The sequence below is a fragment of the Alexandromys fortis genome, unplaced genomic scaffold (genome assembly GCF_014885135.2).
Source record: "Alexandromys fortis isolate MF-2015 unplaced genomic scaffold, M_Fortis_MF-2015_v1.1 scaffold_101, whole genome shotgun sequence".
Classification (NCBI taxonomy): Eukaryota; Metazoa; Chordata; class Mammalia; order Rodentia; family Cricetidae; genus Alexandromys; species Alexandromys fortis.
The window spans coordinates 4,452,878-4,477,693 of NW_026067983.1; the positions used below are offsets into that span (position 1 = coordinate 4,452,878).

At 44.3% G+C, this 24,816-nt stretch overlaps 1 protein-coding gene across 2 annotated transcripts in view; it reads right to left on the reverse strand.

Moving 5' to 3' along the window:
• Positions 1–7,163: 7,163 nt before the first annotated feature.
• Ifrd1 (interferon related developmental regulator 1) overlaps positions 7,164–24,816 on the reverse strand; it is a 41,587-nt gene continuing 23,934 nt past the window's right edge. Inside the window, exons 1-12 of one of the 2 annotated variants that reach the window (XM_050158673.1) lie at positions 22,477–22,780; positions 17,363–17,467; positions 17,159–17,243; positions 16,300–16,424; positions 14,525–14,682; positions 13,891–13,941; positions 13,627–13,805; positions 13,037–13,145; positions 10,093–10,227; positions 8,334–8,462; positions 7,980–8,075; positions 7,164–7,488 (exon numbers count right to left, since the gene is read on the reverse strand). In XM_050158673.1, coding sequence (XP_050014630.1) covers positions 7,399–7,488; positions 7,980–8,075; positions 8,334–8,462; positions 10,093–10,227; positions 13,037–13,145; positions 13,627–13,805; positions 13,891–13,941; positions 14,525–14,682; positions 16,300–16,424; positions 17,159–17,243; positions 17,363–17,467; positions 22,477–22,564 — 1,350 coding nt within the window. In that variant the 5' untranslated portion in view covers positions 22,565–22,780 and the 3' untranslated portion in view covers positions 7,164–7,398. Of the gene's footprint in view, positions 7,489–7,979; positions 8,076–8,333; positions 8,463–10,092; positions 10,228–13,036; positions 13,146–13,626; positions 13,806–13,890; positions 13,942–14,524; positions 14,683–16,299; positions 16,425–17,158; positions 17,244–17,362; positions 17,468–22,476; positions 22,781–24,816 lie in introns of those variants that run through there. The other variant, XM_050158675.1, reaches the window with a different exon arrangement.

The following is a 24,816-nucleotide window of genomic DNA, read 5'->3' on the forward strand; positions in this document are numbered from 1 at the left end:
TATGTATTACTGAAATATTTGCTTTACCACAACGGGCCACCAAGCCTTGATTCAGTTGGTAACTAATGTGGTTCTTATTAAACTGAAGCCAAAGGTCCTTACTCGGTGGGCGTGGCGGGGCTGAGGCAGCTGACGGAACACTCCCAACACCTCTGCTATGGTGGCTCTTGTGTATTAAGACCCTGCCACCGGCTGGCGCTACCGGTGACAGCTGGCGGGCAGGGACTCCAGACCGACCGGAGAGCTGCAGAAAACAGGAAGCATAGCTGTGGTAGCACAGCTAGACCGATGGCCGGTGTGTTAGCTTTCCACCCACTGTCAGAGTATCCCCAATGAGCCCGCTGTTCTAGAGAGGGAAGGTTTGTACTAGCCCTCAGCTGCCGATCTCTAGCCCGGGCTTGCGGCAAGAGAAAACAGTGGGCGCAGCAGAAACCAGCGGCTTTGTCCCATGGCAGCCAAGAAGCATAGGATAGGAAGGGCCGAGTCCGAAGATGCCCTCAAGAGCATGACCCTAACGACCTGCCTTTCACCTAAAGGTCCCCCATTTCCCAGTGGTGTCGCAGGCTGGCGACTGGGCAAGCTTTCAACACTTGCCTTCAGGGAGGTTTTGAAAGATCTAAACTAGAGCAGCAGATCCGGGACTCAGGGCCTCCGATTAGCTACCAGGAGTGTGAGTGCAAAGATTACACACTTCATCATTCCTTCCAAGACGATTTCTTCTCCGCTTAGTCACGCATCTGCCTCTTGGGAAAACCAGTCTTGTTTCTCCTCCTTCTGTGCCGAGCAGCTCTGCCCCCTGGTGGACAGTGGAGAACCGCTGCCCGCAAGCTGCCTGTGCCAGATCTCGGGCTGCTCGGTGAGGCTGGGAAGACTTGCAGTTGTTTATGGTCTGCCTTACCTTCCCCAACTACCTGCTCATCACTCCGCTTCAAAACCGTTGGAGTATGTGTTCCAGTTTCCCTTACGGTGTTTCCTTTAGGGACGTAATTAACTTTCGGGGATCAGGAATTCTCATTTTGAGAACCAAGACTATGCAACTGATAACTTCGATCAGAAGTGTCACATATTTTAAACTAAGCTCAGAATGGATAAGGTGTTCTCATCAGCTTGTCCTGCAGGTCAGAAAACAAAACCCTAATTACCCAGTTTGTCTCAAATCCCGTATCCTTTGCATAACTACCTGTTTCATTTCTTGATCAATCACGGTCTCCCCCCCCCTCTAATTTTTCTTATCCTCAAGCATTAATTAATCCTCCAGAGATGGGAAATACAGAGCCTAAGAACGCCATCACCAGAGGGTAAGCGGCATCCAGTTACACCTGTCTGAAGGTGGCTGGCTTTGGCCAGAGTCCTGGAAAATGACTAGTCGGGAACAGGGCAGCTGCTCAAACGTCTGAAATGCTGCTCGAAGAATTTTGAATCAGAAGAAAATATTGCCAAGTAAATTGTCTATTCTGGAGACATTTTCAAGGATTCCTTGCTATTTCTTTCAAATGTCGCTTGTGATATTCAGATTCATTTCCCAGGAAATCCAATGAATGCCACCATGGAGTCAAAGACACCCATTGTTGATTGCTTCAGGCTGAGAACCAGTGGTTGGCTGGCCAGCCACACACCACTGATGTGGGAGTGTCATATATCAATCTGTTGATTTCATTGGTTAAGCAATAAAGAAACTCCTTGGCCCTGATAGGTTAAAACATAGGTGGGAGGAGTAAACAGAATAGGATGCTGGGAGGAAGAGGAAGTGAGCTCAGACTCGACAGCTCTGCTCTCTGGAGCAGAGGCCCTGCTTTGCTCTCCCAGGCACACGTGATGAAACTCCGACCCAGGATGGACGTAGGCTAGAATCTTCTTGGTAAGCGCACCTTGGGGTGCTTACACAGATGATTAGAAATGGGCTAGTCCAGGTGTGAGAATTAGCCTAGAAGAGGCTAGATAGAAATGGGCCAAGCAGTCTTTAAATGAATACAGTTTGTGTGTTGTTATTTCAGGCATGAGCTAGCAGGCGGCTGGGGTGCTGGGGACGCAGCCCTACCGCTCCAATTTCAACACACCACTCCACTACTGTCAACTCTGTTTTACACACCAGGTTCCCAGAAATCTATCAGCAGAAATTACTCAATGATTTCTTGAAGTTTCCATCTTCATAAACTCAAGTGTGGGATAAGCATTCTCATTTCTGAAATTGAACAAGACACCAGAAGATGAGAAGAGCTCCCATGCTCTTGGGTAGGTAGAATTAACACAGTAAAAATGGCAATCTTACCAAAAGCAAGCCAAGCTACAGATTCAATGCAGTGCCCAGCAAAATTCTTCACAGACCTCGAAAGAACAGTACTCAACTTCATATGGAAAAGCAAAAAACCCTGGATAGCCAAAACAATCCTGTACAATAAAGGAACTTCTGGAGGAATCACAATCCCTGACTTCAAACTCTACTACAGAGCTACAGTACTGAAAACAGCCTGGTATTGGCATAAAAACAGACAGGAGGACCAATGGAACTGAATAGAAGACCCAGATATCAATCCACACACCTACAAACACCTGACTTTTGACAAAGAAGCTAAAAATATAAAATGGAAAAAAAGAAAGCATATTCAACAAATGATGCCAGCATAACTGGATATAAACTTGTAGGAAGAATGAAAATAAATCCATATCTATCACCATATGCACAAAACTCAAGTCCAAATGGATCAAAGACCTCAACATAACGCCTACCACACTGAACCTGATAGAAGAGAAAGTGGGAAATACACTTGAACGTATTGGCACAGGGAACCACTTCATCAATATAACTCCAGCAGCACAGGCACTGAGAGAAACAATTAATAAATGGGACTTCCTGAAACTGAAAAGCTTCTGTAAAGCAAAGGACACGGTCAACAAGACAAAACGACAGCCTACAGAATGGGAAAAGATCTTCACCAACCCCACAATCAGACAGAGGGCTGATCTCCAAAATAAACAAAGAACTCAAGAAATTGAAAGTCATCAAAAGAACAAATAATCCAACAACAAAAAATGGGGTGCAGACCTAAATAGAAAACTCCCAATAGAGGAATCTAAAATGGCTGAAAGATACTTAAGGAAATGCTCAACATCCTTAGCCATCAGAGAAATGCAAATCAAAACAGCTCTGAGATTCACCTGTAAGAATGGCCAAGATCAAAAACACTGATGACAACTTATGCTGGAGAGGATGTGTGGTAAAGGGAACATTTCTGCATTGCGGGTGGGAGTGCAAACTGGTACAGCCTCTTTGGACATCAGTATGGCAATTTCTCAGAAAATTAAGAAACAGCCTGTAGGGGAATGTGTTACAGTAGTGTTCCAGGGATATCCTGACTATGGAGAAGCCAGGATATATTTAGAGCCGCAATAGAACAGCTCTGGAAGCTGGAGCTGCAATGGGACAGCTCAGCCCTGGAGGACAGGTGTCCTATCAGGAAGCCAGGCTACCTGAAGCTGTGCTGTGGGGGATGGTCTCCCTGCAAGATATAGGGATCCTGCTCTTCTGGAGAGCTGAGTTCTGCTCTGTTTCCTAAAGTCCAGCGAAAAGTTTTTACTTTTTCCTGCCTGGCCTTGCTCAGCCCCCCTTAAGGAGCATCCTAGCAAGATTCTTCTGCTCTGCCTTGCTGAGGCCCCCTAGGGAGCATCTCAGCAAGGGTTTTCAGCTCGGTCTGGTACATCCCAGCCAGGTTCTTCTAGTCTGCGCCAGCAAACGAACGTCACCCAAGACTCTTTTAAGAAAGAGATTTTATTTGGGAAGGAGGAGTCCAGGAGAGCAACTGCCTCTGTCAAGGAGGGATTAACTGCAGCCTCAGGCCAGCCCTATGGCAGCCCCTAAATGATGGGGTGGAGAGGCTTATATAGAGCTTCTTAGGGGCGGAGTTTTCCCAGGGAGAAGGGGGATTGGTTAGTTTTTCCCTGCTCAGGGATTGGTCAGTTTAGTTGATCAGCAATGGCTCTGACTTTATGACCAAACTGTTTCTTTCACGGATCCTTTTTAGCTTTTTGACTCTAATCTTAGGACCAGGGTATATTTCTTTCACTGGCTCTGATTCTAGGGACAAAGTGTGTTTCTTTGACACTTTTCAGAGCGAGGGTACATGTCTTTAATCCTGGGTTCAGGGATAAGGATGTTTCTCTCTGTGGCCCAGATCTCAAATATAAGTTTTCTTCCTCTGAGTTCAGAGTCAGGATACTCAGTGATTGGTTGGTTTCCTGCTCCAGTTGTCCCTTTTACCCCACACAACCGACCTCAAGACCCAGCAATAACACTTTTGTGTATATACCCAAAGGATGTTCAATCATACCACAAGGACATGAGCTCAACTATGTTCATAGCAGCATGGTTTGTCATAGCCAGAACCTGGAAACAACCTAAATTCCCCTCGACTGAAGAATGGATAAAGTGTGGCACAGTTACACATTAGAGTAACTAGTCGGCAGTAAAAAAAAACGACAACCTTGAATTTTGCATGTAAATGGATGGAATTAGAAAACACTATCCTGAGTGAGGTAACCGAGATCCCCCCAAAATGAATATACTCACTCATAAGTGGACACTAGTCATAAACAAAGGACATTGAGCCTACAGTTCATGATCCAAGAGAAGCTAAGTAATAAGATGAATCCAGAGAAAAACATATATAGATCCACCTGGAAACAGACAAGATTGCCTGACAAAATTGGGAGCATGGGGGTAGGCAGGTAGAAGGAAGAAGGGAATGGGATAGTCGAGATGGAGGACAGATATGAGAGCAAAGAAAGAGATACTGTGATTGCAGGAGCCATTATGGGGTTAGCAAGAAACCTGGCTCTAGAAATTTCCCAGGAATCCACAAAGATGACCCCAGCTAAGAGCCTAAGCAACAGAGGAGAGAGTGTCTGAACTGATGATTATCTTAAATGTCTCCATAGAATCTTTGTCCAACAACAGATGGAAACAGAGGCAAAGACCCACATCGGAGCACTGTACTGAGCTTTCAAAGTCTAGTAGAAGAGTGGAAGGAGTGAGAGATGAGCAAGGAGGTCAAGACCATGAAAGTTCACTCACTGAGACAGTTTGCCTGAACTAATGGGAGCTCACCAACTCCCAACTGGACTGGGAGTGAACGAGCACGGGATCAAGCTAGTCCCTCTGAATGTGGCTGACAGTTGGGGCAGACTGAGGGGCCACTGACAGTGGCACTGGGATGTGTCTCTACTGCATGTACTGGCTTTTTGGGATCCTGTTCTCTTCGGATGTATACCTTGCTCAACCTAGATGTAGTAGGGAGGGTCTTGGACTTTCCACAGGACAATGTGCCTTACCCTCTCTTAGGATTGAAGCGGGGAAGAGTGAGAGGTTGTGTGGAGGGAGTAGGAGTGGGAATTTGGATTGGTATTTTTTTAAAGTAATAAAATAAGAAAAATTTGTCTCCGATTGCCCAGCCCTCTAAGCATGCTATCTACCAAGTAACCAATTTTAAGTGCAAAACACAAAAAACTCATTTCTCAACCTTTCACACATCAGAACAAACCTCTCAAATCTGATGTCCAAAGTTTAATTGTGAACTTTTCTCTCCACAAGAATTCCCAAGTCAACTAGCTTTCAGAGCCATTAACGACCCCTTTTGTATTCGTGGCTAATAAACTACAGGAGGCACAGCACTCTAAGAATGGCACCAGGGAAGATGGTGTGGGTGTGGACTCTGACTTGGAAACAAATCCCGAATCATCTCGTTTCAAAAACAGTTGTACACTTGGTGAGACACTAACCTACACTCACTGACAGAAAACCAAGTTGGTTAGGAAGAACCAGTGGCAGCACCCCGTATGTGTGAAATCCAAGACAAGTAAATACCACTAAGGGAAAAATAAACGGATTTGAGAACTCTTCGCTTAAAAGCCAAACAATGGCTAAAGACAAGAAACTGCTACCAATGCATAAACTTGAGAAACAGCAAACTGAAGCCCTACGGTGAAGGTGAGCAGTGCCTGACGGATTACAGGGAGAAGCTGGCTTTATAATAAGCCTTGGACTGTTTCACTTAATAAACTCATTAAAACTTATACCCAAGACTGGGGGTGAAATTCTGGCCTGGAAAGCCCAAGTCTTGATCTGATACTCAGACCCCACATATAAACTGGAGGCAGGATTCCCCGATTTCAGGAAAAGATGGACAGATCCTGAGAATAACACTCGTGAACACAAACGTGGGAGGTCACAGAAAACATACACACCTGCAAAACTGAAGATGTAGGCAAAGAAATTCTATCGACAATGTTCCCATGACCCTAGCCCACACTTGGAATTAAAGTGACATTATACAATGCCACGTTCTAGATTCCAGTGGCGTGCTTCCTAGCCCCACCCTCTGCGTCAAGGAAACAAATCCATGTAGATTAATTAATGACAATGTCTTATGTACTCAAAATGCTTTAGTCAAGATGCCAGGAAGGGCCAACAGGCCAGCATGCTTTAAGCTGGTTAGCCTATGTTCAGGCTGTGCATGCTTTAAGCTGGTTAGCCTATGTTCAGGCTGTGCATGCTTTAAGCTGGTTAGCCTATGTTCAGGCTGTGCATGCTTTAAGTTGGCCAGCCTATGTTCAGGCTGTGCATGCTTTAAGTTGGCCAGCCTATGTTCAGGCTGTGCATGCTGCATTTCATCATCTCAATGTCTCGACACTCAAAGCTTTGTCTCGTTTTGCTTCCAAATACAGAGAGCTGTCTCACTCCCTGCCTGGCTCGACTCATTCTGTCAGTCATAAACAGTGTATCTTCCATTACAAAATAAGCACTTTCCATGGGAAAAGACCTTTATTTCCAAGGGAAAAGCACAGGTTTCACACAGTATGTCCTACTCTTGGCTCTTAGGGACAAAAAGGTTGGTAGACTTTCTGGCATAAGCTGATTATAACGTGAACTCCCAAGGTCTCAACACAAGGCCTTGAGTGCCGTGTGGAATGCCTTTTGATGAGCCCACTGACAAAACAGTGACCACTTAATATAGCAGCTTTTCCAGAGGAATTCATTCCCCAAAAGTGTACGTGTCAAGTGAAATACCCTGTATGTGTGAATGATCACAGCTTGTCAGTGCTTCTGACACACAGTGGAAACAAGTCAACCTTTGCCTGCTAATTTTTCTTACTGCAAAATACCATGACCATACAGCATAAAGACTTTATTTGTGGTTACCAATTATTTTTACAGAGAATATTTAATAAACAGAACTCATTAACTTATAACACTATAACATTAAATTAAAATATAATCCACCCCTACATTAAAAATTATCAAAGTTGATCTCAAGATAAAAAACTTTCTAAAAGCTTATATACATTAGAAGTAGCAAAAATAATAATAAAGGAAGAAATTAGAAAACAGCCAGCAAATGCAGACATCTAGAAGAATTCTCCAACATCTGCTCTCTTATCTCGGCATTTGCTTCGAGCTTTTGTTCGAGCTTTGAAAGCTGCAGAGTTATATAAATGCTGAAATAAAAGAAAAACACAGGTGGATCAATAAGAGAACATACTCTCAAATAAACTAGGGAAGAGATAAAAATACACATGGATCAATAAAAGAACACACTCTTAGAAACAAACAACTAGGAGAAGAGATAAAAATCACAAAGAAACTCATGAGAAAACAGGTGTACATCATCCTGGGTCATAATAATAAATTTAAGTACATTAAAACTGTTAGATAAATCTCACCAATAAAAACCCAAACTATATTTCACCATTTCTGAAATGGTAAAAAGGAAACAATGCTAATCACTATTTCAAGCTGCATACTCTTCTGTAAAAAGAGCCTGGATCTCACCAAGTAACTGCACAGGACAACAGAAACATGCAAACATTCCTATCACCAGGCAGAAGAAGAGCTTTGGTTCCATTTCTCTTCAAAAGCAAAAGAACTCTTGACTGAAGAGTAGCTGTGCATTCAGTTCTATAAAAACAAACAACAAAAACAAACCCACCCTTTCGAAACGAGAAATCTTCATGGTCTTAAGTGTTGCAGCATCGAGCATCACAGGGGGCCCAAGCTCAAATACATTGCGAAGGAATTCATTTGTCTAGAACAAACAGAAAAGAGTGTCTACTTCACTACACACAGTGAACCAAGTAGGTGATACTGTTATCTGTAAATAAGAAGTGGAATTATCTGTTTTCTTGGTATGAACGCAAGGAGTTTTCTAACACCCCAAGTCCTAGGGAAAGTTCGTGAAGTTATGCACTCTTAGAGAGCTAATGCCTGCATGCGTCCTGATACTCAGCTAGACAGCCCCGTGACTCCACCCCATGCCCTAATTAAAGCCAGGGTGTCAACTCACCTGCAAGTGGTACTGCAGCCCTGATCCAAGAACCTCCTTGAAAGTGTCATAGGTATGTTTCTTGACCCAGCTATCAATATACATGCGTTCAGGACCAAACTTAACAGTTTCTGTTGGAAAATCCCGTTCCTACACAATAAAAGAGCCACAATTATCACATGCCCTTAAAATGGCCCAAACACAATTCTATGCTAAAAAAAAAAATAGTGGTAAAGGAACAGTATTTGGAACGGATACTTCTTCATCAAAGATGTGGTCAGGCTAGCAACTACTGTCCCAAGAGAACGGACAGCACAGGGGAAGTAGAACAGACAGAATAAGATCTCCCTATAGATAAGTCGCAAAGATAGCATCAGAACATGGAAAAACAACTTTAATTCTTGGAAGAACTCTAAAAGCACAGGAAGAAAGCAGGCCAACTGTCACAGGATCACAAACACTCCACACCTATGCAGCCCCTTCTCTCTAAAGGGATTAAGTGAACTGAACAAATTCTCTCCTAACCTTTATGACTTGTCATTTAGCAATTCACCTCTTTGAATCTTTGAATGAAGTCACCTGTAAGTCAGGTTTTATAGGTATAAGAGAAAGTATGTCTACAAAATGACATCCTGGAAGTCACCAACAGTGACATATTAGTCTTTCCATCTTCACAGCTTCAAGGAACACTTAGACATCAGCATTTACTTCTGAAACTCATTCTTCTTTCTAACAACAGCTGGCCCCTCTGCTTCATATTCAACAATTCCAATCCTTCCTTCCCTTTCTCCTCTCTCTCCCCACCTCCTCTGTGTGTGTGGGCACGTGCACACACTCGCCAGTCTGCATGTGGAGGCCAGAGGGCAGCCAATGTCAGTCCTCACCTCACCTTCCTCCTTGCTTGAGATCAGGGGTTCTCATTTGTGGTAGGCCAGGCCAGGCTGGCTGGTCCAGGAGGTTCCAGGGATTCTCCTGGCTCACTGTAGGAACTCTGGGATCACAGGCATTTGCTATCTCGGCTTTGAAGATTCGAACACAGGCCCTCACACTTGTGCTGCAGACGCTTATACACTAAGCCATCTCACCAAACCTCATTTATATTCTTACTAGCTTTTCCACAGTTCCCTGTCCCATATTTTCACTAGCTGTTGGTACTACCCCAGTTGCCAGCTCTGCCCCGCCCACTGTAGCCATGCCTGTTCCGATACTGAGGACACATCTCTTGTTCATCCCTCACCTTCACCCACTCTGGCCTGGGTTTCTCCCAGTGCTTCTTGGTCTAGCTTAATTTCTCATGCAAATATCAAGCTGACTGCCTCTTGAATACATTTGTTCTCAAAACACCAGTCCCACAGATAACCACCAGCTGACCGCCCCGTGCTTCAGTGACCCCACGAAGACCCTAGGGTTTGTTACTCTGGATTTCTAGCACCTGCTCTTCCCAGACATCACAGATGCTCAAGAATTACCCGGAAGCTTGAGAAGCAGATAGGAATTCCATCTGTGATGAGGTGGAAATGCCACCATGGCTCTCTCTCTCTCTCTCCAGTGCGCGTATGCACCCGCGAGCTCCACACGATAGGGACGCCCTCAGCCACACTGCCCCAGTCCTCTCTAAACTCTCACCAGAGAGTGCGTCTGCTGTCCAAGAGCCCCTTACACTGTTAAACCCTGCTCTGGGGTTTAAATGAGGAAACAAGACGACTCAGGGGTCAAGTTCCCCTCAAAACAACCTCACTTCAAACAAGCTTCTAAGCACTCTGGCCCCGCGGACACCTACCTCCACAGCCCTCAGGACGTCTCTGAAGACAGACCGCTGCTTCCTCTTGTCCACTTTGGCCCGGTGCTTACTTCCATCTGTAGCCAGGGCCCGGAGCACCTGGGTCAAGGGACCGATGTCTTCATAAAAAAAGTCCTGAGCAAGACAAGATTTCATTTCATAGATCTCTTTTACAACATCTTCTAGAATGAACAAATAATCTACCTCTGAAACATAGTAGTTACATAAAGCAACAATTACTACTACTGATGGAGATTTGTACTGCAGACTAATTCTAACATCTGCACATATGAACAGGCAGATATTATCCAAAAACTCAACTCTAAAATACTACTGCACAACAGCGTAGCTGCCCTAGAGGACCTAGGCTGCAAAAGTCCCGCCATGTAGATCTGAGTGCCAAGAGCATCTGTCCAGCTACGGGACCCCAGACAATGGCGTCCCCAGAACACAACCACTGCTAGCTTAGAGGCGAAGCGAGTCAGCAGCCATCCCCAGAGGGTGGGGTTTCTGTTTACACGTTACTGTCTCAATAAGCAGTACAACACAGCAAGAAACATGGCTCAGTAATTAAGTTTAAGGCAAAAAGCTACTTTAACCCTTTGTGGGTTGGGCTGAGGGGAAGTTAAAGGCGTCTTTGATGACTACTATCCACAAAGACAAGGAAGAATGCCAAGCTGCTCTTTCCCAAGGAGAGCACCTGAAACACCAGATTTTACTCGCTGGTGTAAGCTTCCGTCTCGGTCAGTACTGTAGCCTCTCCACTGCCAGGGCAGGTGGGAGGAGCAGGGAGAACCCTACCAGCTGACCTTTTCCCTGCTGCGTGCTCTCAACAACAACACCACATCCTCTACAGTTCTTATGGTCACTAGCAGATGCTGCGGGGAAGAAGCCAATCTCAATCCAATCAATACTTCATACTAAGGGCTACCTACGACATACACAACCCTATGACATACTCAACATCATGTTTCGCACTTTAAAGACGAGGACACCGAGGAACAGAAGAGAAGCTATCCAACACCAACTAGCACGGGTGGCAGGGAAGGGCCCAGCAGCATGGTTCCAGAGCCACGCGACCACAGACAGAGCAAGCACACGGTAAGCCAGGAGAGCACGAAGAGGAGCGTAACCCTATTCAATCTTAAACAGTCACTTTACCTAACCAACGCATCCTGCAAAATCTAGACAAGCCAGTTCTTTAGACCCTGTTCCAAGGTCCACGCAGAATCACCACTGCATAATTCCAGATCAGTAATACCATGTTAGTGAAAGGTTCTGACGAATTCAATTCTACTCATTTCCTGTGCTCGGAGAATTATTTTAAATATGCTCATGTAATTCATCAACATGTTAGTTATTAATTAACTTTGTTTTTGCAGTACTAGGACTTTGCTCACACTAAGCAAGTACTCTACAACAAAGCTGTACCCATACCCTGGATTGAATTAACTTTAAAAACACTGTAACTACCCACATGTAAAAATGCTTATTTATTAAAATAATTTTTTTAAAGACCAGGTTCTGTTTGTAACCTATTATTGTTGTCCGTTGACAAGTATTTACGTTATATTAAATACATCTATCTAATCAGAGAACAAAAGACTAATCTGGGTGGTACATAACATTTACAAAATTTAAACAAAATATAATTTAAACTTTAGCTGCATTACTTCATTTTTAAGGTGCATTTCAGAGGGAGTTAAAGATACTGCCATTTCTAGCCAGCAGAGGAATGCAACACCAAACCCGGGACATGTTAGTGTCTGCCTAGTTAATTAGTTAGCCCAGTAAAATAAAAGTGATTGCTAAATTTAAGTTCAATTTCTCACGTAAGTGGACTCCTTAGCTGCTCACAGCTTGAGTTTACTTTCACTCCTAGCTGCTACCTCACTACTACTAAGACTGGTGAGGGGACCACCACCATATGTATGCATTCAACAACCACCACCACATGTATGCATTCAACAACCACCACCATATGTATGCATTCAATAACAACTGGTGACAAAAGGCGGCCATGAACCATATAAATGTTTACTTTGTTTTGAGACAGGGTTTCTCTGTATGTAGTCCTGCCTGGCATTGGAGACAAACATTTTAAAAAGCACCTATTAAGTAACTCAAGATGAGAAATAACATCTACTTAATTACTAATTTCCCCCATCATTTATGCTTATGACAATAAGTACTTACAGACTTATTTCATTTAAAATTTTTCCTTTACTTTTACTTTATGTCTAAATGTGCTTTCCCCCACGTCTGTCTGTGCACCATGTGTGCCTGGTGTCCACTGCTCTTTCATGTGGGTGCTGGGAATGAGACTCAGATCCTTGGAGAAAGTGCTCTTGACCTTTGTGCCATCCCTCCAGCCTCGATTTGAAATGCCAGCACAGACCATGAATTAGAATCTAGGAATAATTCACCTTTCCAATGGCAACAATGAACTAGGATTACCAAACATCTCAGAATGCCCAAGAAAAAAAGGCTTCTGGAACAAAGGGCATCTGGTGCAAAGTCTAACACAGTTCCAGTATCAGGGCCAACTGGGACAGCCGGGCGGGCACCCATTTCCCGTTTAAATACCCAGAGGACCCAGCCATAGCAGTTAACATCGGTTGGGAGGACACAAAGCCCACGTACTTTCAGGAGCCAGAATCTCTCTTAGACCGAATGTATGCTGACTGGATTCCTCCCATTTGTCTTAGAAAGCATAGCACGCCTGAAGGACTATCAAGGAAGCAAGTATTTGTGACTAGTTCTCCCTAACTTCAGTTTTACAGACAGCAACTAAGTTCCCACCAACCCTACCAGGTTATATTCTCAAACCAATCCATCACAAGTTCTCATGAGATCAGCCTATAAATTTATTATCCAATTCCTAAGTGTGACAGTGCCAGTGGAGGAACGGTCCTGTGTCTCCTCCGGCCAATTAGATACTCACACTCTCCATCCCTCTGGCCAATTCAAACAGAAGTGCCAAAGATTCGCCAGCAGCAATTCTCATGTTTACATCATCACAAGAAAGGAGGCTTGGGAGCTTATGGAAATGCCTAGAAAAGAGGCACCACTTTATGAGTACAACCAGTTATGTCAGCTAAACAGCTTACTTGTTTTTAATTTAAATATGAAACTAAAAGGGGGTTGGGAAGCTGGTTCAGTTGTTTAAGAGCACCTGAAGCACAGAGGACTAAAGTTTTGGGTCCCAGCACACACTTTAAACTCCCAACTGACTCTAACCCCAGCTCCAGGGCATCCGAAAGACTCTGCTGGCCTCTGCGACCACCAGCACTCATGTGATGAGCATACACACAGCTTGCACACGCACATAGAATAAAATACATTCATCTTCCTAAAAAAATGAAACTAGAGTTGGAAAGTTAACAGCATTCCATGCATCCACATGACCACATGATACCTAACCATTTCCAGTTCTAGGGAATACAAAGCCCTCTTCTGGCCTCCAGGGAGACTGCACTCGTGTAGTGTACAGACATGCATGCAGACGTTTAAAAAGAAAATACAAATACATACAGTTCTAGCTTCTTCTTCACTTCGCTGACTGGGCATATGGTCAGTAATAACGTCCATGCAAGAAGGGAGCTGATGTGAAGCACTGTGTTGGGGGTGCTGGAGAGAACACTGTTGTCTTTCTCTTTCACATACGCCTTGCTGAAGATCGATTCCAAGCATTCCAAAGTTGAGTACAGCTCCTAATAGAGAAGAATGTAAATAAGACTAGAACTCTCCTCAATCCAAGGTAACAGCACTGACTGGACTAAAGATTACTCTACTTACAGTGATGTCATCTGTGGCAATAAAACAGCAAACCCCAAAGCAAGTTGCACACTGGAAAGAAAAAAAAGGACATTAATGATTGTTATTTTAATAAACATTTTAGAATTCAATATGCAATTTTTGTACTTCCTGCATTAGGCGTGAGGAGAAAGGGAAAGAAAGAAGAACAAACTAAAGTCAGGACAGGAGGGCTTAGTCCAAGCTCTGCTACTAAGTTTGAAAGACCACGCTAGGTAGGAAGTGACTGACCCTCTGGGTCCCCTTCACTAGAAGGAACTGTGCACACAGATCAGCTTCCAGCTCCCGTGAAGCACAAAGCAGAATCTAGTAATGTTCACATAATTCTCTCAAACCCAGGACAGATTAAGTACCTCACAGGCCAGAGGTTAGAGTCCTACATAAAAATGCAACCCAGCCAGCATTAGTGTCTAAACTATTGTCTGTTTAAGCTCCAAAGTTATTCCATCACTATCCTAGTAACCCAACATCTAATAACAGCATATGGGAGAGAGATTGCTCAAATGAACACTCTGTGTCACAAACTATTTAAGACAAATCCAAGTAAGATATTAAGTAAGCCCTACTACTTATAGCTGGTGTCATGCCTAGAGAAATGTGAATTTTACATACTTACAGTTTGCCTAGCCTGGATACTGGCTGTTCCATCACAAATGATCTTCTTTAGGATTGGTCCAAGAGTCTTTAGAATCTCTTCACTTTCCAGCCCAGGGCCCAGCTGGATGCAGAGAACAGACGCCAACGCGGCAGCTGCACGCTGCTCGTCACTCTTCCCTGAAGGGGCAGGGTTGCAAGCATGGCAGACTTTATTTCCAGTATATTTAGAACAAGAGAGTAGTTTCCAGAAATCTCAACCCATACTGTGCTTCAGGTTGATGCGAGAAAAAGCCTGGCCTCACTCAACCCCAGCTGAGCACTTGCTAGGCTTTCGCCTAACTACTCTGATTCTCCAAACAGGTTCCTCTAGACTGGCATCCACCTCGAGGGTGTGTGGACTGGCACAGGTGTGTGCTTCACGTCAATTTCTGCCTTCTAATTCCTGAAGGCACTCACATAAACAGTGTCACAGCTGCCCTTAGCCTAACCCAAGCATTTCTTATTTATGGGTCCCCCTTCTGATTATTTTAACCAAATATGTGCCCAAGTTAAAGATTCTTTCTACATAGATATAAACGCAGCTCATTTTTCAAAGAAGCATGTGTACTAGAGGGTTTGGGTAAATACTAAACTTAGGCTATTAGCCTTTTTTTTTTTTTTTTTTTTTTTTGAGACAGGGTTTCATTATGTAGTACTGAGCGGCCTATAATTTGCTATGTAGACCTGACCAGCCTCAAACTCAGAGCCCCTCCCCTGTTTGTGTCTGCTGGGATTAAGGACATGCACCACCTCGGCTGGCCTGAATTTAAGTTACTATCTAAGAAACTATAAAATATGCATAGTGAAATGGGATTTTTAAAGCGACCTTGTCTAGCTATCACTACGGGAGAGGGTATCATTGCAATTAATACACATTAAAAAGAAACTCTGCTTTCAATTATAGCAGTTACAAAATTAGAGCCACCTGACTTTTCCTAGCCCTGTCCTTGTTCACTGGGAGAGTTGATCAAGAGCTGCTGCAATGATAAGCAAGCTTTCACCCTGAGGCCAAATGAGAAGAAAGACTGTCCCAGTTTGGTCTAACAGATTAACAGTTACTACAGGAGGGGCTGGCACCCAGACTTGGAGAGCTAATTCTCTTTCAACCGTCTTTTGAGGCAGAGTCTCTCATCTGTTACTGAGCTGCTCACATGCACTTTCAATCTCTCTTCCATCACAGCAATGACGGAAGCAGAGATCTGCACCACTGCCCTCAGTGTTTCATGTGGGTGTCAGGAACAAACTTCGGTTATTAGAAACACAGCGATCACTTTGCCTACTGAGCCGTCTCCCCAGGCTTCCAACTTGTTTTTTTGAGACATGGTCTCTCCCTGGAGCTTGCTTTGGTTTAGGATCCGTACGATGGACTCAGGTGCTCATTCATACTTGTAAAGCAAACACTTTAGCTAGCTATCTCTGCTAGAATAGTTTCTCTGTTCTTAGAAATATCATCTTTTACAACAAACTCCAGATTCCTACTACACAGTTAAGGAACTAAATGGGCCAGGGATATCCTAAAAATGGTACTGTTTTAGCATACAACTGCTGTTTCAAGTGCAAGGAGAAAATGAGCTGGATTCTTAGGATGCTTTCCCTGCTTAGAAAAATGAAGATGTCTTTTGAAATCAGACTTCAAGTTACAATCTGATGCTTTCATTCCTTCCTATGCAACCTGAGAATGGCAATCACCCCTTCTGAGGTAACAAAGAATGACAATCCACCTTCACTATTCATTCTGCACAGGTCTGGAATTACCTTTTTTCAGACAGCGCTCAATGCTATCAGTTAAAGTCATTCTTCTCTCCAGAACAAACTCATACAGCACTTTTGAAGACAGCGCATTTTTAACACCTTCAAGAGCCGCCTGTCTCGTCTTCGCACTGTTCAGAACATGATGGAGAGGACGGTCTGGTCAGGAGAGTGCCACAAGCTCGGCTTCTGAAGACATTAATCTCCACACCTGTCGCCAGCCGGGCTCCAAGGAGCTCTCACTAACCCGCTTCCCACCCACTCCGTCAATTCTGAACGACAGGTTTCCGAGGCGCTTTCTGTCACGGCACTTCACTTTGTGAGTAGCCACAGACACAAACGACTGCAATAATCTGACTCTCAATGCTCAACACACGCTATCTAGCATGCATTTTAGCACATTCACTCTTCTAGTCCATGCTACTCCTTTAAATCTAGCTCCTCTTATTTGGCCAGCCAGCCTCCAACTCCTGAGCTCAACTTGATCCACAGCCACCATTCATAAGTAAATTCCTATTTTTTAAAACATTCTAAGTCTAGTACTCACACCTGTATCTTCTAAGATTCCCATTTCCATCTATTAATCTCCAGAGATACCCTCAAGAAAATTTACCTTGGTAGTTTTCACGCCCATAACAAATTTAGTAGACAAGTAACTTAGTAATTTGTCATTTTTAGTAGTAGAACAAATAAATTTCAATCATAATATATATATTAAGCTAGAATAATCATACTACCAAATTAAAAGGCCAAAGTAACATCATCAAAGTAAACAAACCAAGCTTCAGAAGAACACACTTCTGTGGTACAAATTAAAAGTAACTGATTAGAATCACCCAGAACGGAAACCTTTTAACACTCTTACCTCTTATCGAGGGTCAGGTCAATTAACCCCTTCAATTTGTACTCTAAATCTTCTTGAGTTCCTTCCTCATCAAGGACTTCTGGGCCTATGGAATGGAAAGACACTGTGCCGTAAGAAGGCAAAGGGACAGAACAGCTCACAGTTACAATTCCCCCACCTACACCATATGTGTGGCAAGCCCAAGTTTACACTGGAAACTCCTACCATCCTCGGCAAAGCTGGAAGGGTCGCTATAGCCACTGCAGTGACTCATTGTTTCAATGGATGCGTCTTCATCACTGAAAGGTTGAACTGTCCGGTGTGGGCCACCTAAGGTAACAAAGAGGAAAGGGACATCATTTGTTTTTCTTTGCTATATATGCAAATACTTGCTATCTAGTAACAAAGTCAAACTTCTTGATGAGATAATTACATCGCAAAAGAATGTACACAATGTTCCTAAAACACTGATCCCCCATCTGCACCTCACAAGGCCAGCTATTTTAGTTGCTTCACATTATGAAGCAACTGTAGAAATGTTATCAATCATCTACCAAAATTTGGTAAGATGAAAATTACTTCAAATCACGAACAAAATGAAAACAGATTTAGATAAGTATTATACCCTAAATGATAAGGCTATTATACATCCCAATAAAAATGACAGCTTTAGTAAACATTAGCTGCGTAAATGGCCTCTTGTTCAGAGCTATCTTATTTAAACACAACTACCAGGCTGAAAGACTTAAAGGTAATGAGAAGCAAAAGTTTCATATCTGACTTTACAAATTAAATTGTTTCCCCTACTTCCCGCCCCCTTTAAGTCGGGGTCTCACTGTTTGAACTTCCAGCACGCCTCCCATTCCAGCCTCCTGAGTGCTGGCATTACCAGGCACGAGAAACAATGCTCAATTTAAGATTTGATTACACCGTGGGGAAGAAGGCATGCGTGACATGGAGCTCAATCTTGGGTGCCTATCCTTGGCCTCCACCTTGTTTTGATGTTACCATCCAGATTAGCTGGACAGGCCATGAGCATTACAGATGTGCACTACCACCCTGGTTTCACAGCTCAGAATCTGAACTCAGATCTCACATCTGCAAAAGGTCTTCACCCACCAAGACATCTACCTGTTAAATAAACTCCCCTTAAAAGAAAAGAATGCTGACTGTGTATTACTTGGAAGACAAAGGTCTCTGAGTTTGAAACTAGTCTTACTACCAGGCCAGCCAGAGTTACAGTGAGACCCTGTCTCAAAGCTCAAATAAAATAAGAAATTTTAACTATATCCAAAAGTTTAAAAATACCAATGCTACTACCAAAAAAAAAAAAAGGAAAAAGAAAAAAAAAGAATTTAAATAGTTTTTAAACTTCATTAAAGAATAAATTCATAATTTAGGGATCTCACATTCTCAAATTTTGACCATAAAGGGTCCAGGGTAGCCTGAATTCGATCTCCTTGTATTAGTAAATTCAAAGACAACATCAAATATTAAGTCCCTCTAATATCTGGTGCTTTTTAATATGTAAGAGTACATATCACTTCGGCAGAGTACAGAAAAATTAACATAAACTACACAGCTGGTCAATTTCATCCACTCTCCAACATACCTAACCTCTTCCTTTGGTACCTCTTATGCACAGATTTTATCTACTTTATGCAAACTAGTTTATTTACATCTATATGCAATCATACAGAAATATATTTCAATATTAAACATAAAACAATCATATCAATTCAGGAGTATAGCAAGTAATATGTTCTATACTCCAGATTTAGGAGTGTTCTACTGACAAAGTAGCATGATTATCATTATCTTACTATGTATGATACACGGATGTAACTATGTATCCTCCAGATGTATACAATCCTTTGCCAATCAATTACCAACAAAGACTGAAGGAAAAGGGAAAGCATCAAAAGTACAAAATAAGTATATTCGATTATTAATTGTATCATTATGATAAAGTGTAAGTAAATATAGATAAATGGGTATTATATTTGATTGCTTATCTGTAGAACAGCAATTTCTTCAGAAATATCGTAACACATAATATTTAACTTTTTTTCGATACAGGGTTTCTTCTGTGTAATCATCCTTGCTGTCCTGGAACTCAGTAGACCAGGATGGCCCTGAACTCACTGATCTGCCTATCTCTGCACACATCACTATCACCTGGACTACTAACACTTTCTTAGGTGGAATAAATAACAAATTAAAAAAAAATCAAGTTCCTACATTTTTTTTTAAATGTTTATTATCTGTTACTGGTTTATTCCAGTCTTTGGTAACCCAGTCTGATTCTGAAAGCCAATCGCTACATAACCCAGATTAACCTTCAATTCCTGCCAATCTTCCTGCCACCCCAGCCTCTCAAATCCTAGGATTACTGGGTGTTAAGTTTATTTTTTTAAATCCTCTAAAATTTTAAGCCTGTTAAGAGCTGGGCTGATTTGCTTTTAAATAAGAGTTGCTTTAAAACAAAACAAAACATAAAATCCCACGCAGAAGTAGGCAAAACTCAAAAGGTAACAAGTGACCTTGAAATCTGCTGGCCTGAGGCCAAAGTAACTCGAATCAAAGTAGAAAAGCACTGAGAATGGTGAAGAAAGACGCCAAAGGTTCTTAATCAGTGCTTAGGGGAAAAACAAACACCCGTCTATTTCTGGATCTTTTCTCAGGACAAATTGAGACAGCTGAGAATATTCTGAATAACCTTATTTACATACAAGCTAATGTCATTTTAAAAGTGTCTTATTTGGTCAGTTTTCCTGAGTATTCTTACACAGGTTTAAGCTCCCGCCTCTTTAACTAATTAGTTTAGTTTCTTCATGGCTCAAGAAAGGGGTCTGGAAAAGCAAGGACGAGCTGGCCCTGGACCACCCTCTGACCTCCACATTGGTATCCTGGAGTGTTCATACACACACACACACACACACACACACACAAATAAATAAATGCATTTCTAAAGCAAGGAAATGCATCCTGTAAGAATTCCTGACATCTAGGTCAAGCTTACCTTGCAATCTGGGTGTTAATGAGCTGGCACGCTAGGCATATGAGGTACTCATTCTCAAAGGCTTACTATCCAAACTTTCTTAACCCTTAAAAACCTTGTCTTTCATGCTAAATCTGGAGGCTTTACATCTGCAGTCCCTGCAATCAAAAGGCTAAGGCAGGAGGATGCCTTAGTTTGAGACCAGCTTAGGCTACACTGAATTCCAGGCCAGGATAGAGTTGAGTGTCTTAAACAAAAAGTAAAAAACAAAACCCACAAACACACCCCTCAAATCAGAACGGTGCTTACTGTGTAGACACATGTGTATGAGATCAATTCTCTTGGCTTCCTAAAATTCCCCATTTACTTAACCTAACTAATTGAAAAGTTGGCTGTATTTAAATCGCACTTGTTCTGTCCCCAAACATCAATAGGAAAAGTGGTTTCAAAATAAAAAAAAATCTTTAAGGATGTATTTACTTATGTATAAAGTGTATGCCTGCACTCAAGAAGAGAACTAGTTCTCAATACAGATGGTTGTGAGCCACCATGTGGTTGCTGGGAACTGAACTCAAGACCTCTGAAAGAATAGTCAATGCTCTTAATCTCTGAGCCATCTCTCCAGCCCTTCTAAATAAAAGTGTTGATAATTCCTTTTAACTAGTAAGTAAAATACACACATGTGACTAAGGTAAAAGAAAAAAAAGTACAGGAAAGCAGTCTCAGCCAGTTGCACGGTTACAGTAACTTTTAGGGGTAACTAGCATGGTAACAATGTCAAAGCTTACAGTTTTTACAAACAAACCAATGCTTTCCATTTGTTAACAAATGCTAAAAAATATATTTAATGTCCAGAGCTTGTACTCCACATGCCAGACCGCGGTGTTAAAATGTATCTTTCCTACTCAGGAGCATCTAAAGGACAGCGGTGAAGGCTGATGACAGGTCGGATAAGCCTTAGGGAAAATGTGTCGTGCTCTGTAGAAAACTACAGAAAAGAGGGGCTTCCAAACATCAATGCTTCCCCGTTCATTGATTTTTAAAAAAGGTAAACTTTAACTAGTAACTCTTCCAGAAGGAACTCATCTATTTATCGGGGACGGAAAGCTTAGCCAGACAGAGGTAAGCAGTATCCTCGATCCGACCACAACTGGTTAAATGAACAGTGTTTCACAATGAATTTCACGATGAACTCGGGAATAAGAAAAACGATCTGAAAGAAAAGTCTGTATTTGTCATCTCAGTCAGCGTTTAATGCATGATCAAAAGGGTTTAGCCTTCTCCAAGCCAGTTTCCAATGGTTAAGAAAACTGGTCATTTACTTTTCTAACGAACACAGGCATAGCATTCAAATGATCAAAAACTAGCAGCTATGTCGGCGGTATTCCGATATTCAACTTCATAATCTTAACAATTAATGAGAGGACTACCGAGTGTAACACTCGACTGGTGTTGTGTGTGCAGTCTTGTAGAAAGGACCTTCGGCTGCGGGCACTTTGTTTTCTTTCTTAAGTAAGTAGAGAACCATACATTCAGTTCAGTAATTTTCCCTTCAGGAAAAGCTTCCACTTGGCGTGTAAAATAAACAAAAAATCCAAAACACTATCTCTAACTTTCGGCCAATTGCAACCTCGGCTTCTCACCATCGCTCCTAGCACTGCATGGAATCTATAGAACGCAGCACAAAGGAGAACGCGGTGGCCTAGGCTGGTGGCACTAGGGATGTCCCTGGCTCCTGATTCCTGCGGGTACAGGGTCAAGCGTGGGAGCCACGCTTGGGGTGGGGCGGTGGCCTCGGCTTCCGACGCCTCCACCCCGCCTAGCGGACATGCAGGACGCGCAGGGAAACATCGGGAATGGAAGCCACTCGCGCCTCTGCGTCACCCCGGCCGCGTGACACAAAAGCCGGTCCAAACCCGCCGGACGTTTGGCGCTCCCGAGAACTCCATGATGGAGAGTCACAGGCAGCGGGCAACCGCGGCGAGCCACCGGCGCTCCGCTCCAAATCTCTCGTCCGGCAGAAGGTCGGACAGGAAGCGGAGCTCCAAGAGCGCCCAGCCCAGATCGCCCTTATTCTAACTCAGCCTCCAGCCTCGGGTCCCCCTTCTCCCAGCCCCGAGGGCCGGTGCCCCTGGACCGCTCCCGCGTGCCAGCGCCAGAAGCGCGAGCGCGGCGCCCGGGGCATGATGGGAACTGTAGTTCAGCCGCACCACGCGCTATGCAGCCGCGGGCGGCCGACACCAAGACCGGACTACAAATCCCGCCGCGCCCCAGGCCGGAGCCTCCCATCCGGCCAGCCGGCCAGCCCGCCGGCACTCGGCGCAGGGACGCCCCTCACCTGCCGTGGCCGCCGACGTTGCTGCCCCGGAGCCGCCGCCACCCCCGCCACCGCGGTGGGGAGCGTTCCGCTTCTTGTTCTTCGGCATCGTGGGCCGCCCGGTGCCGCCTACACTTGGGAGCTCAGCGAGGATCAGCCGATGGAGCTGCACTGTCTACTCGTTCGTCTGTGCGGCGGGCGGCTGAGAGGCGAGTCTCGGGCTAACAAGAGAGGCGAGGAGCGGCGCGGGTGAGAGGCGGCGGCGGCGGCAGCAGAAATCCCCGTGAAGAGCTGCGAGCGGAAACGATACATGTTTCTCTCTAGCGCGGGAGCGAAGGCGGGGTGGGCCAGACCGCGACGCCTTAAGTAGCCAGACGGCTGCCTGTCGTCACCATGCGTGGGCGGGCCTGGCTGGCCAATCGCTGCACATCTCCCCACCGGCGTCCACTGAGGCGGTGCCTGCATTCGGACTCCTATTCCCAGAACTCCAGTCTGCGCTCCGCGCCGTGGCTGCTAGTCCTTGGGGCCGCGCGGAACTCTGGGAGACGTAGTAGGCCAGAGGGCGCGGCCTTCTCATGGCTCCTCCCAGTCCGGTGGCGTCGAGACCCCTGTCCCTCCGAGGCGCCCGCCCTGGGCACTCACCCGAATAGTCACCGCGATGAGCCACGCGGCAACTATGCAGCTTGACGACGAGCGTCAGCCTGGAAGGTTGCGTGTCATCATAACCTTTCTCCTGCTAACGCGGGGCTTTCTTTCCAAGCACAGCCATACCCCTCCTCCCTTGAGTCTAGGGACGTGCTCCCCACCCTCCAAAAAAGGTGTGTCTTCAGCTACTTGAGTTGTTTTGTTCGCGGGTCTGATTTTCTAGACTAAAATCACAAATAACTAGACTGCTGATTCGGTCTCAGATTTCCTTACAGAAAATGTGACCTTGATTCTGCTGCCAGTTAGGAGGTCAGTATGGGATAAGAGTTTCTGAGAAGTTAGCAGCTGATCAAACATACATGTGTTATACATATCTGTAATCACAACGGGGTTTGTTTTCTCAAGGTGCTCCGGAGATCTCTCTTCCCTGTCACAGCTTCGGTCCTGTATTCAGGGCCTGCTAGTAGGTTCCTATCCCGTCCTTATGACAGACACAAACTCATTGACTTGACTCGTGCGAGTGACTCATTCCGAACTCCACCTCTCACGACAGCGTCATTTGCCACCTGAATGTCCCTCTTGTACCTTACTCCAACTTTTAATGGCTTTTCCCCCTTCCTCTTTTTTGACTGTCACATTTTAATAGTCAGGGCGTTGTTGTCTTCCCCTGGGTTCAGATTACACACTTGTAATTTATTCGGTTCCTTTTGGTGTACCCCAGAGCAGTTGGTTTTAAAATAAAACTCAGGTTCACATCTTGATCTCTCGGCCCACATGGCCTCCATTCATGCCAGGTTCCCACGTCCATGTTTCATGCCCAGCAAGGCTAATTATTTACTCGTGTGCCCCTGTTTGACTTAGCCACCTGTGTAAATAACTCTTCCAAAGCCTTCCAGATATGCTAAATGCCAGCCCTCTACACTCTCTCTCTCACTGCTTTCCATGTATCTTGCTCTTCTCTTGAACCAAACTGGTCTTTAAAATTTCTGGTACACAGCTTTTTTGTTACTTAGACTTCATCATTCATCTCGCTTCCTGTTCTTAAAACGAAGGCCCTAGCTTCGTTTCATTCTGAAGCGTCGTTCAGCTTGAGAGTCATGTCCCTCTATCAAGACCAGCTCAAATGCCATCACCTTCATGAGGCTTCATTCATCTTGCTTGCTGTTCTTACAGTGAATGCTCTAACCCCCATCTTCAGCTTGAGAGTTACAGCCACCCATGGAGACCAGCTCAAGTGCCGTCCCCTTCCTGAGGCGCCCTCCTCTCGGGTCTTTACCTTTGTAAAGCTCTGCCAGCACTAGTCAGAGATCTGATCTGAAGAGAAACATTCAAGACTTGCTCTACTTTGTGTATTTCCAAAAAATGAGTGAACCACACAGAGCATCAGTACCAATCCAGGATGCAGGAGTGGACACAGGCCCCACTGAGTCCCTTGTGTCTACACAACATACTTGAAAGCCAGAAGCCTTGGCTCCAGAGCATGCTCTGAGCCGGATGTGGGCCGGCCTCCCTCCTCATCCAAATGTCTGAGGACTATCCCTGGGGCTTCCTGCATGTTCGTCATGCACCATACTCAGGAGATGCTAATCTATGCTACCTTTCCAAACTTTACGTTTCCTTTTTTCCTTTAAAAAACCGCTGCCAGGCACTAGTGATACACTACTTTGATTCCAGCACTCGAGAGGCAGAGGCAGGTGAATCTTTGAGTTCAAGGCC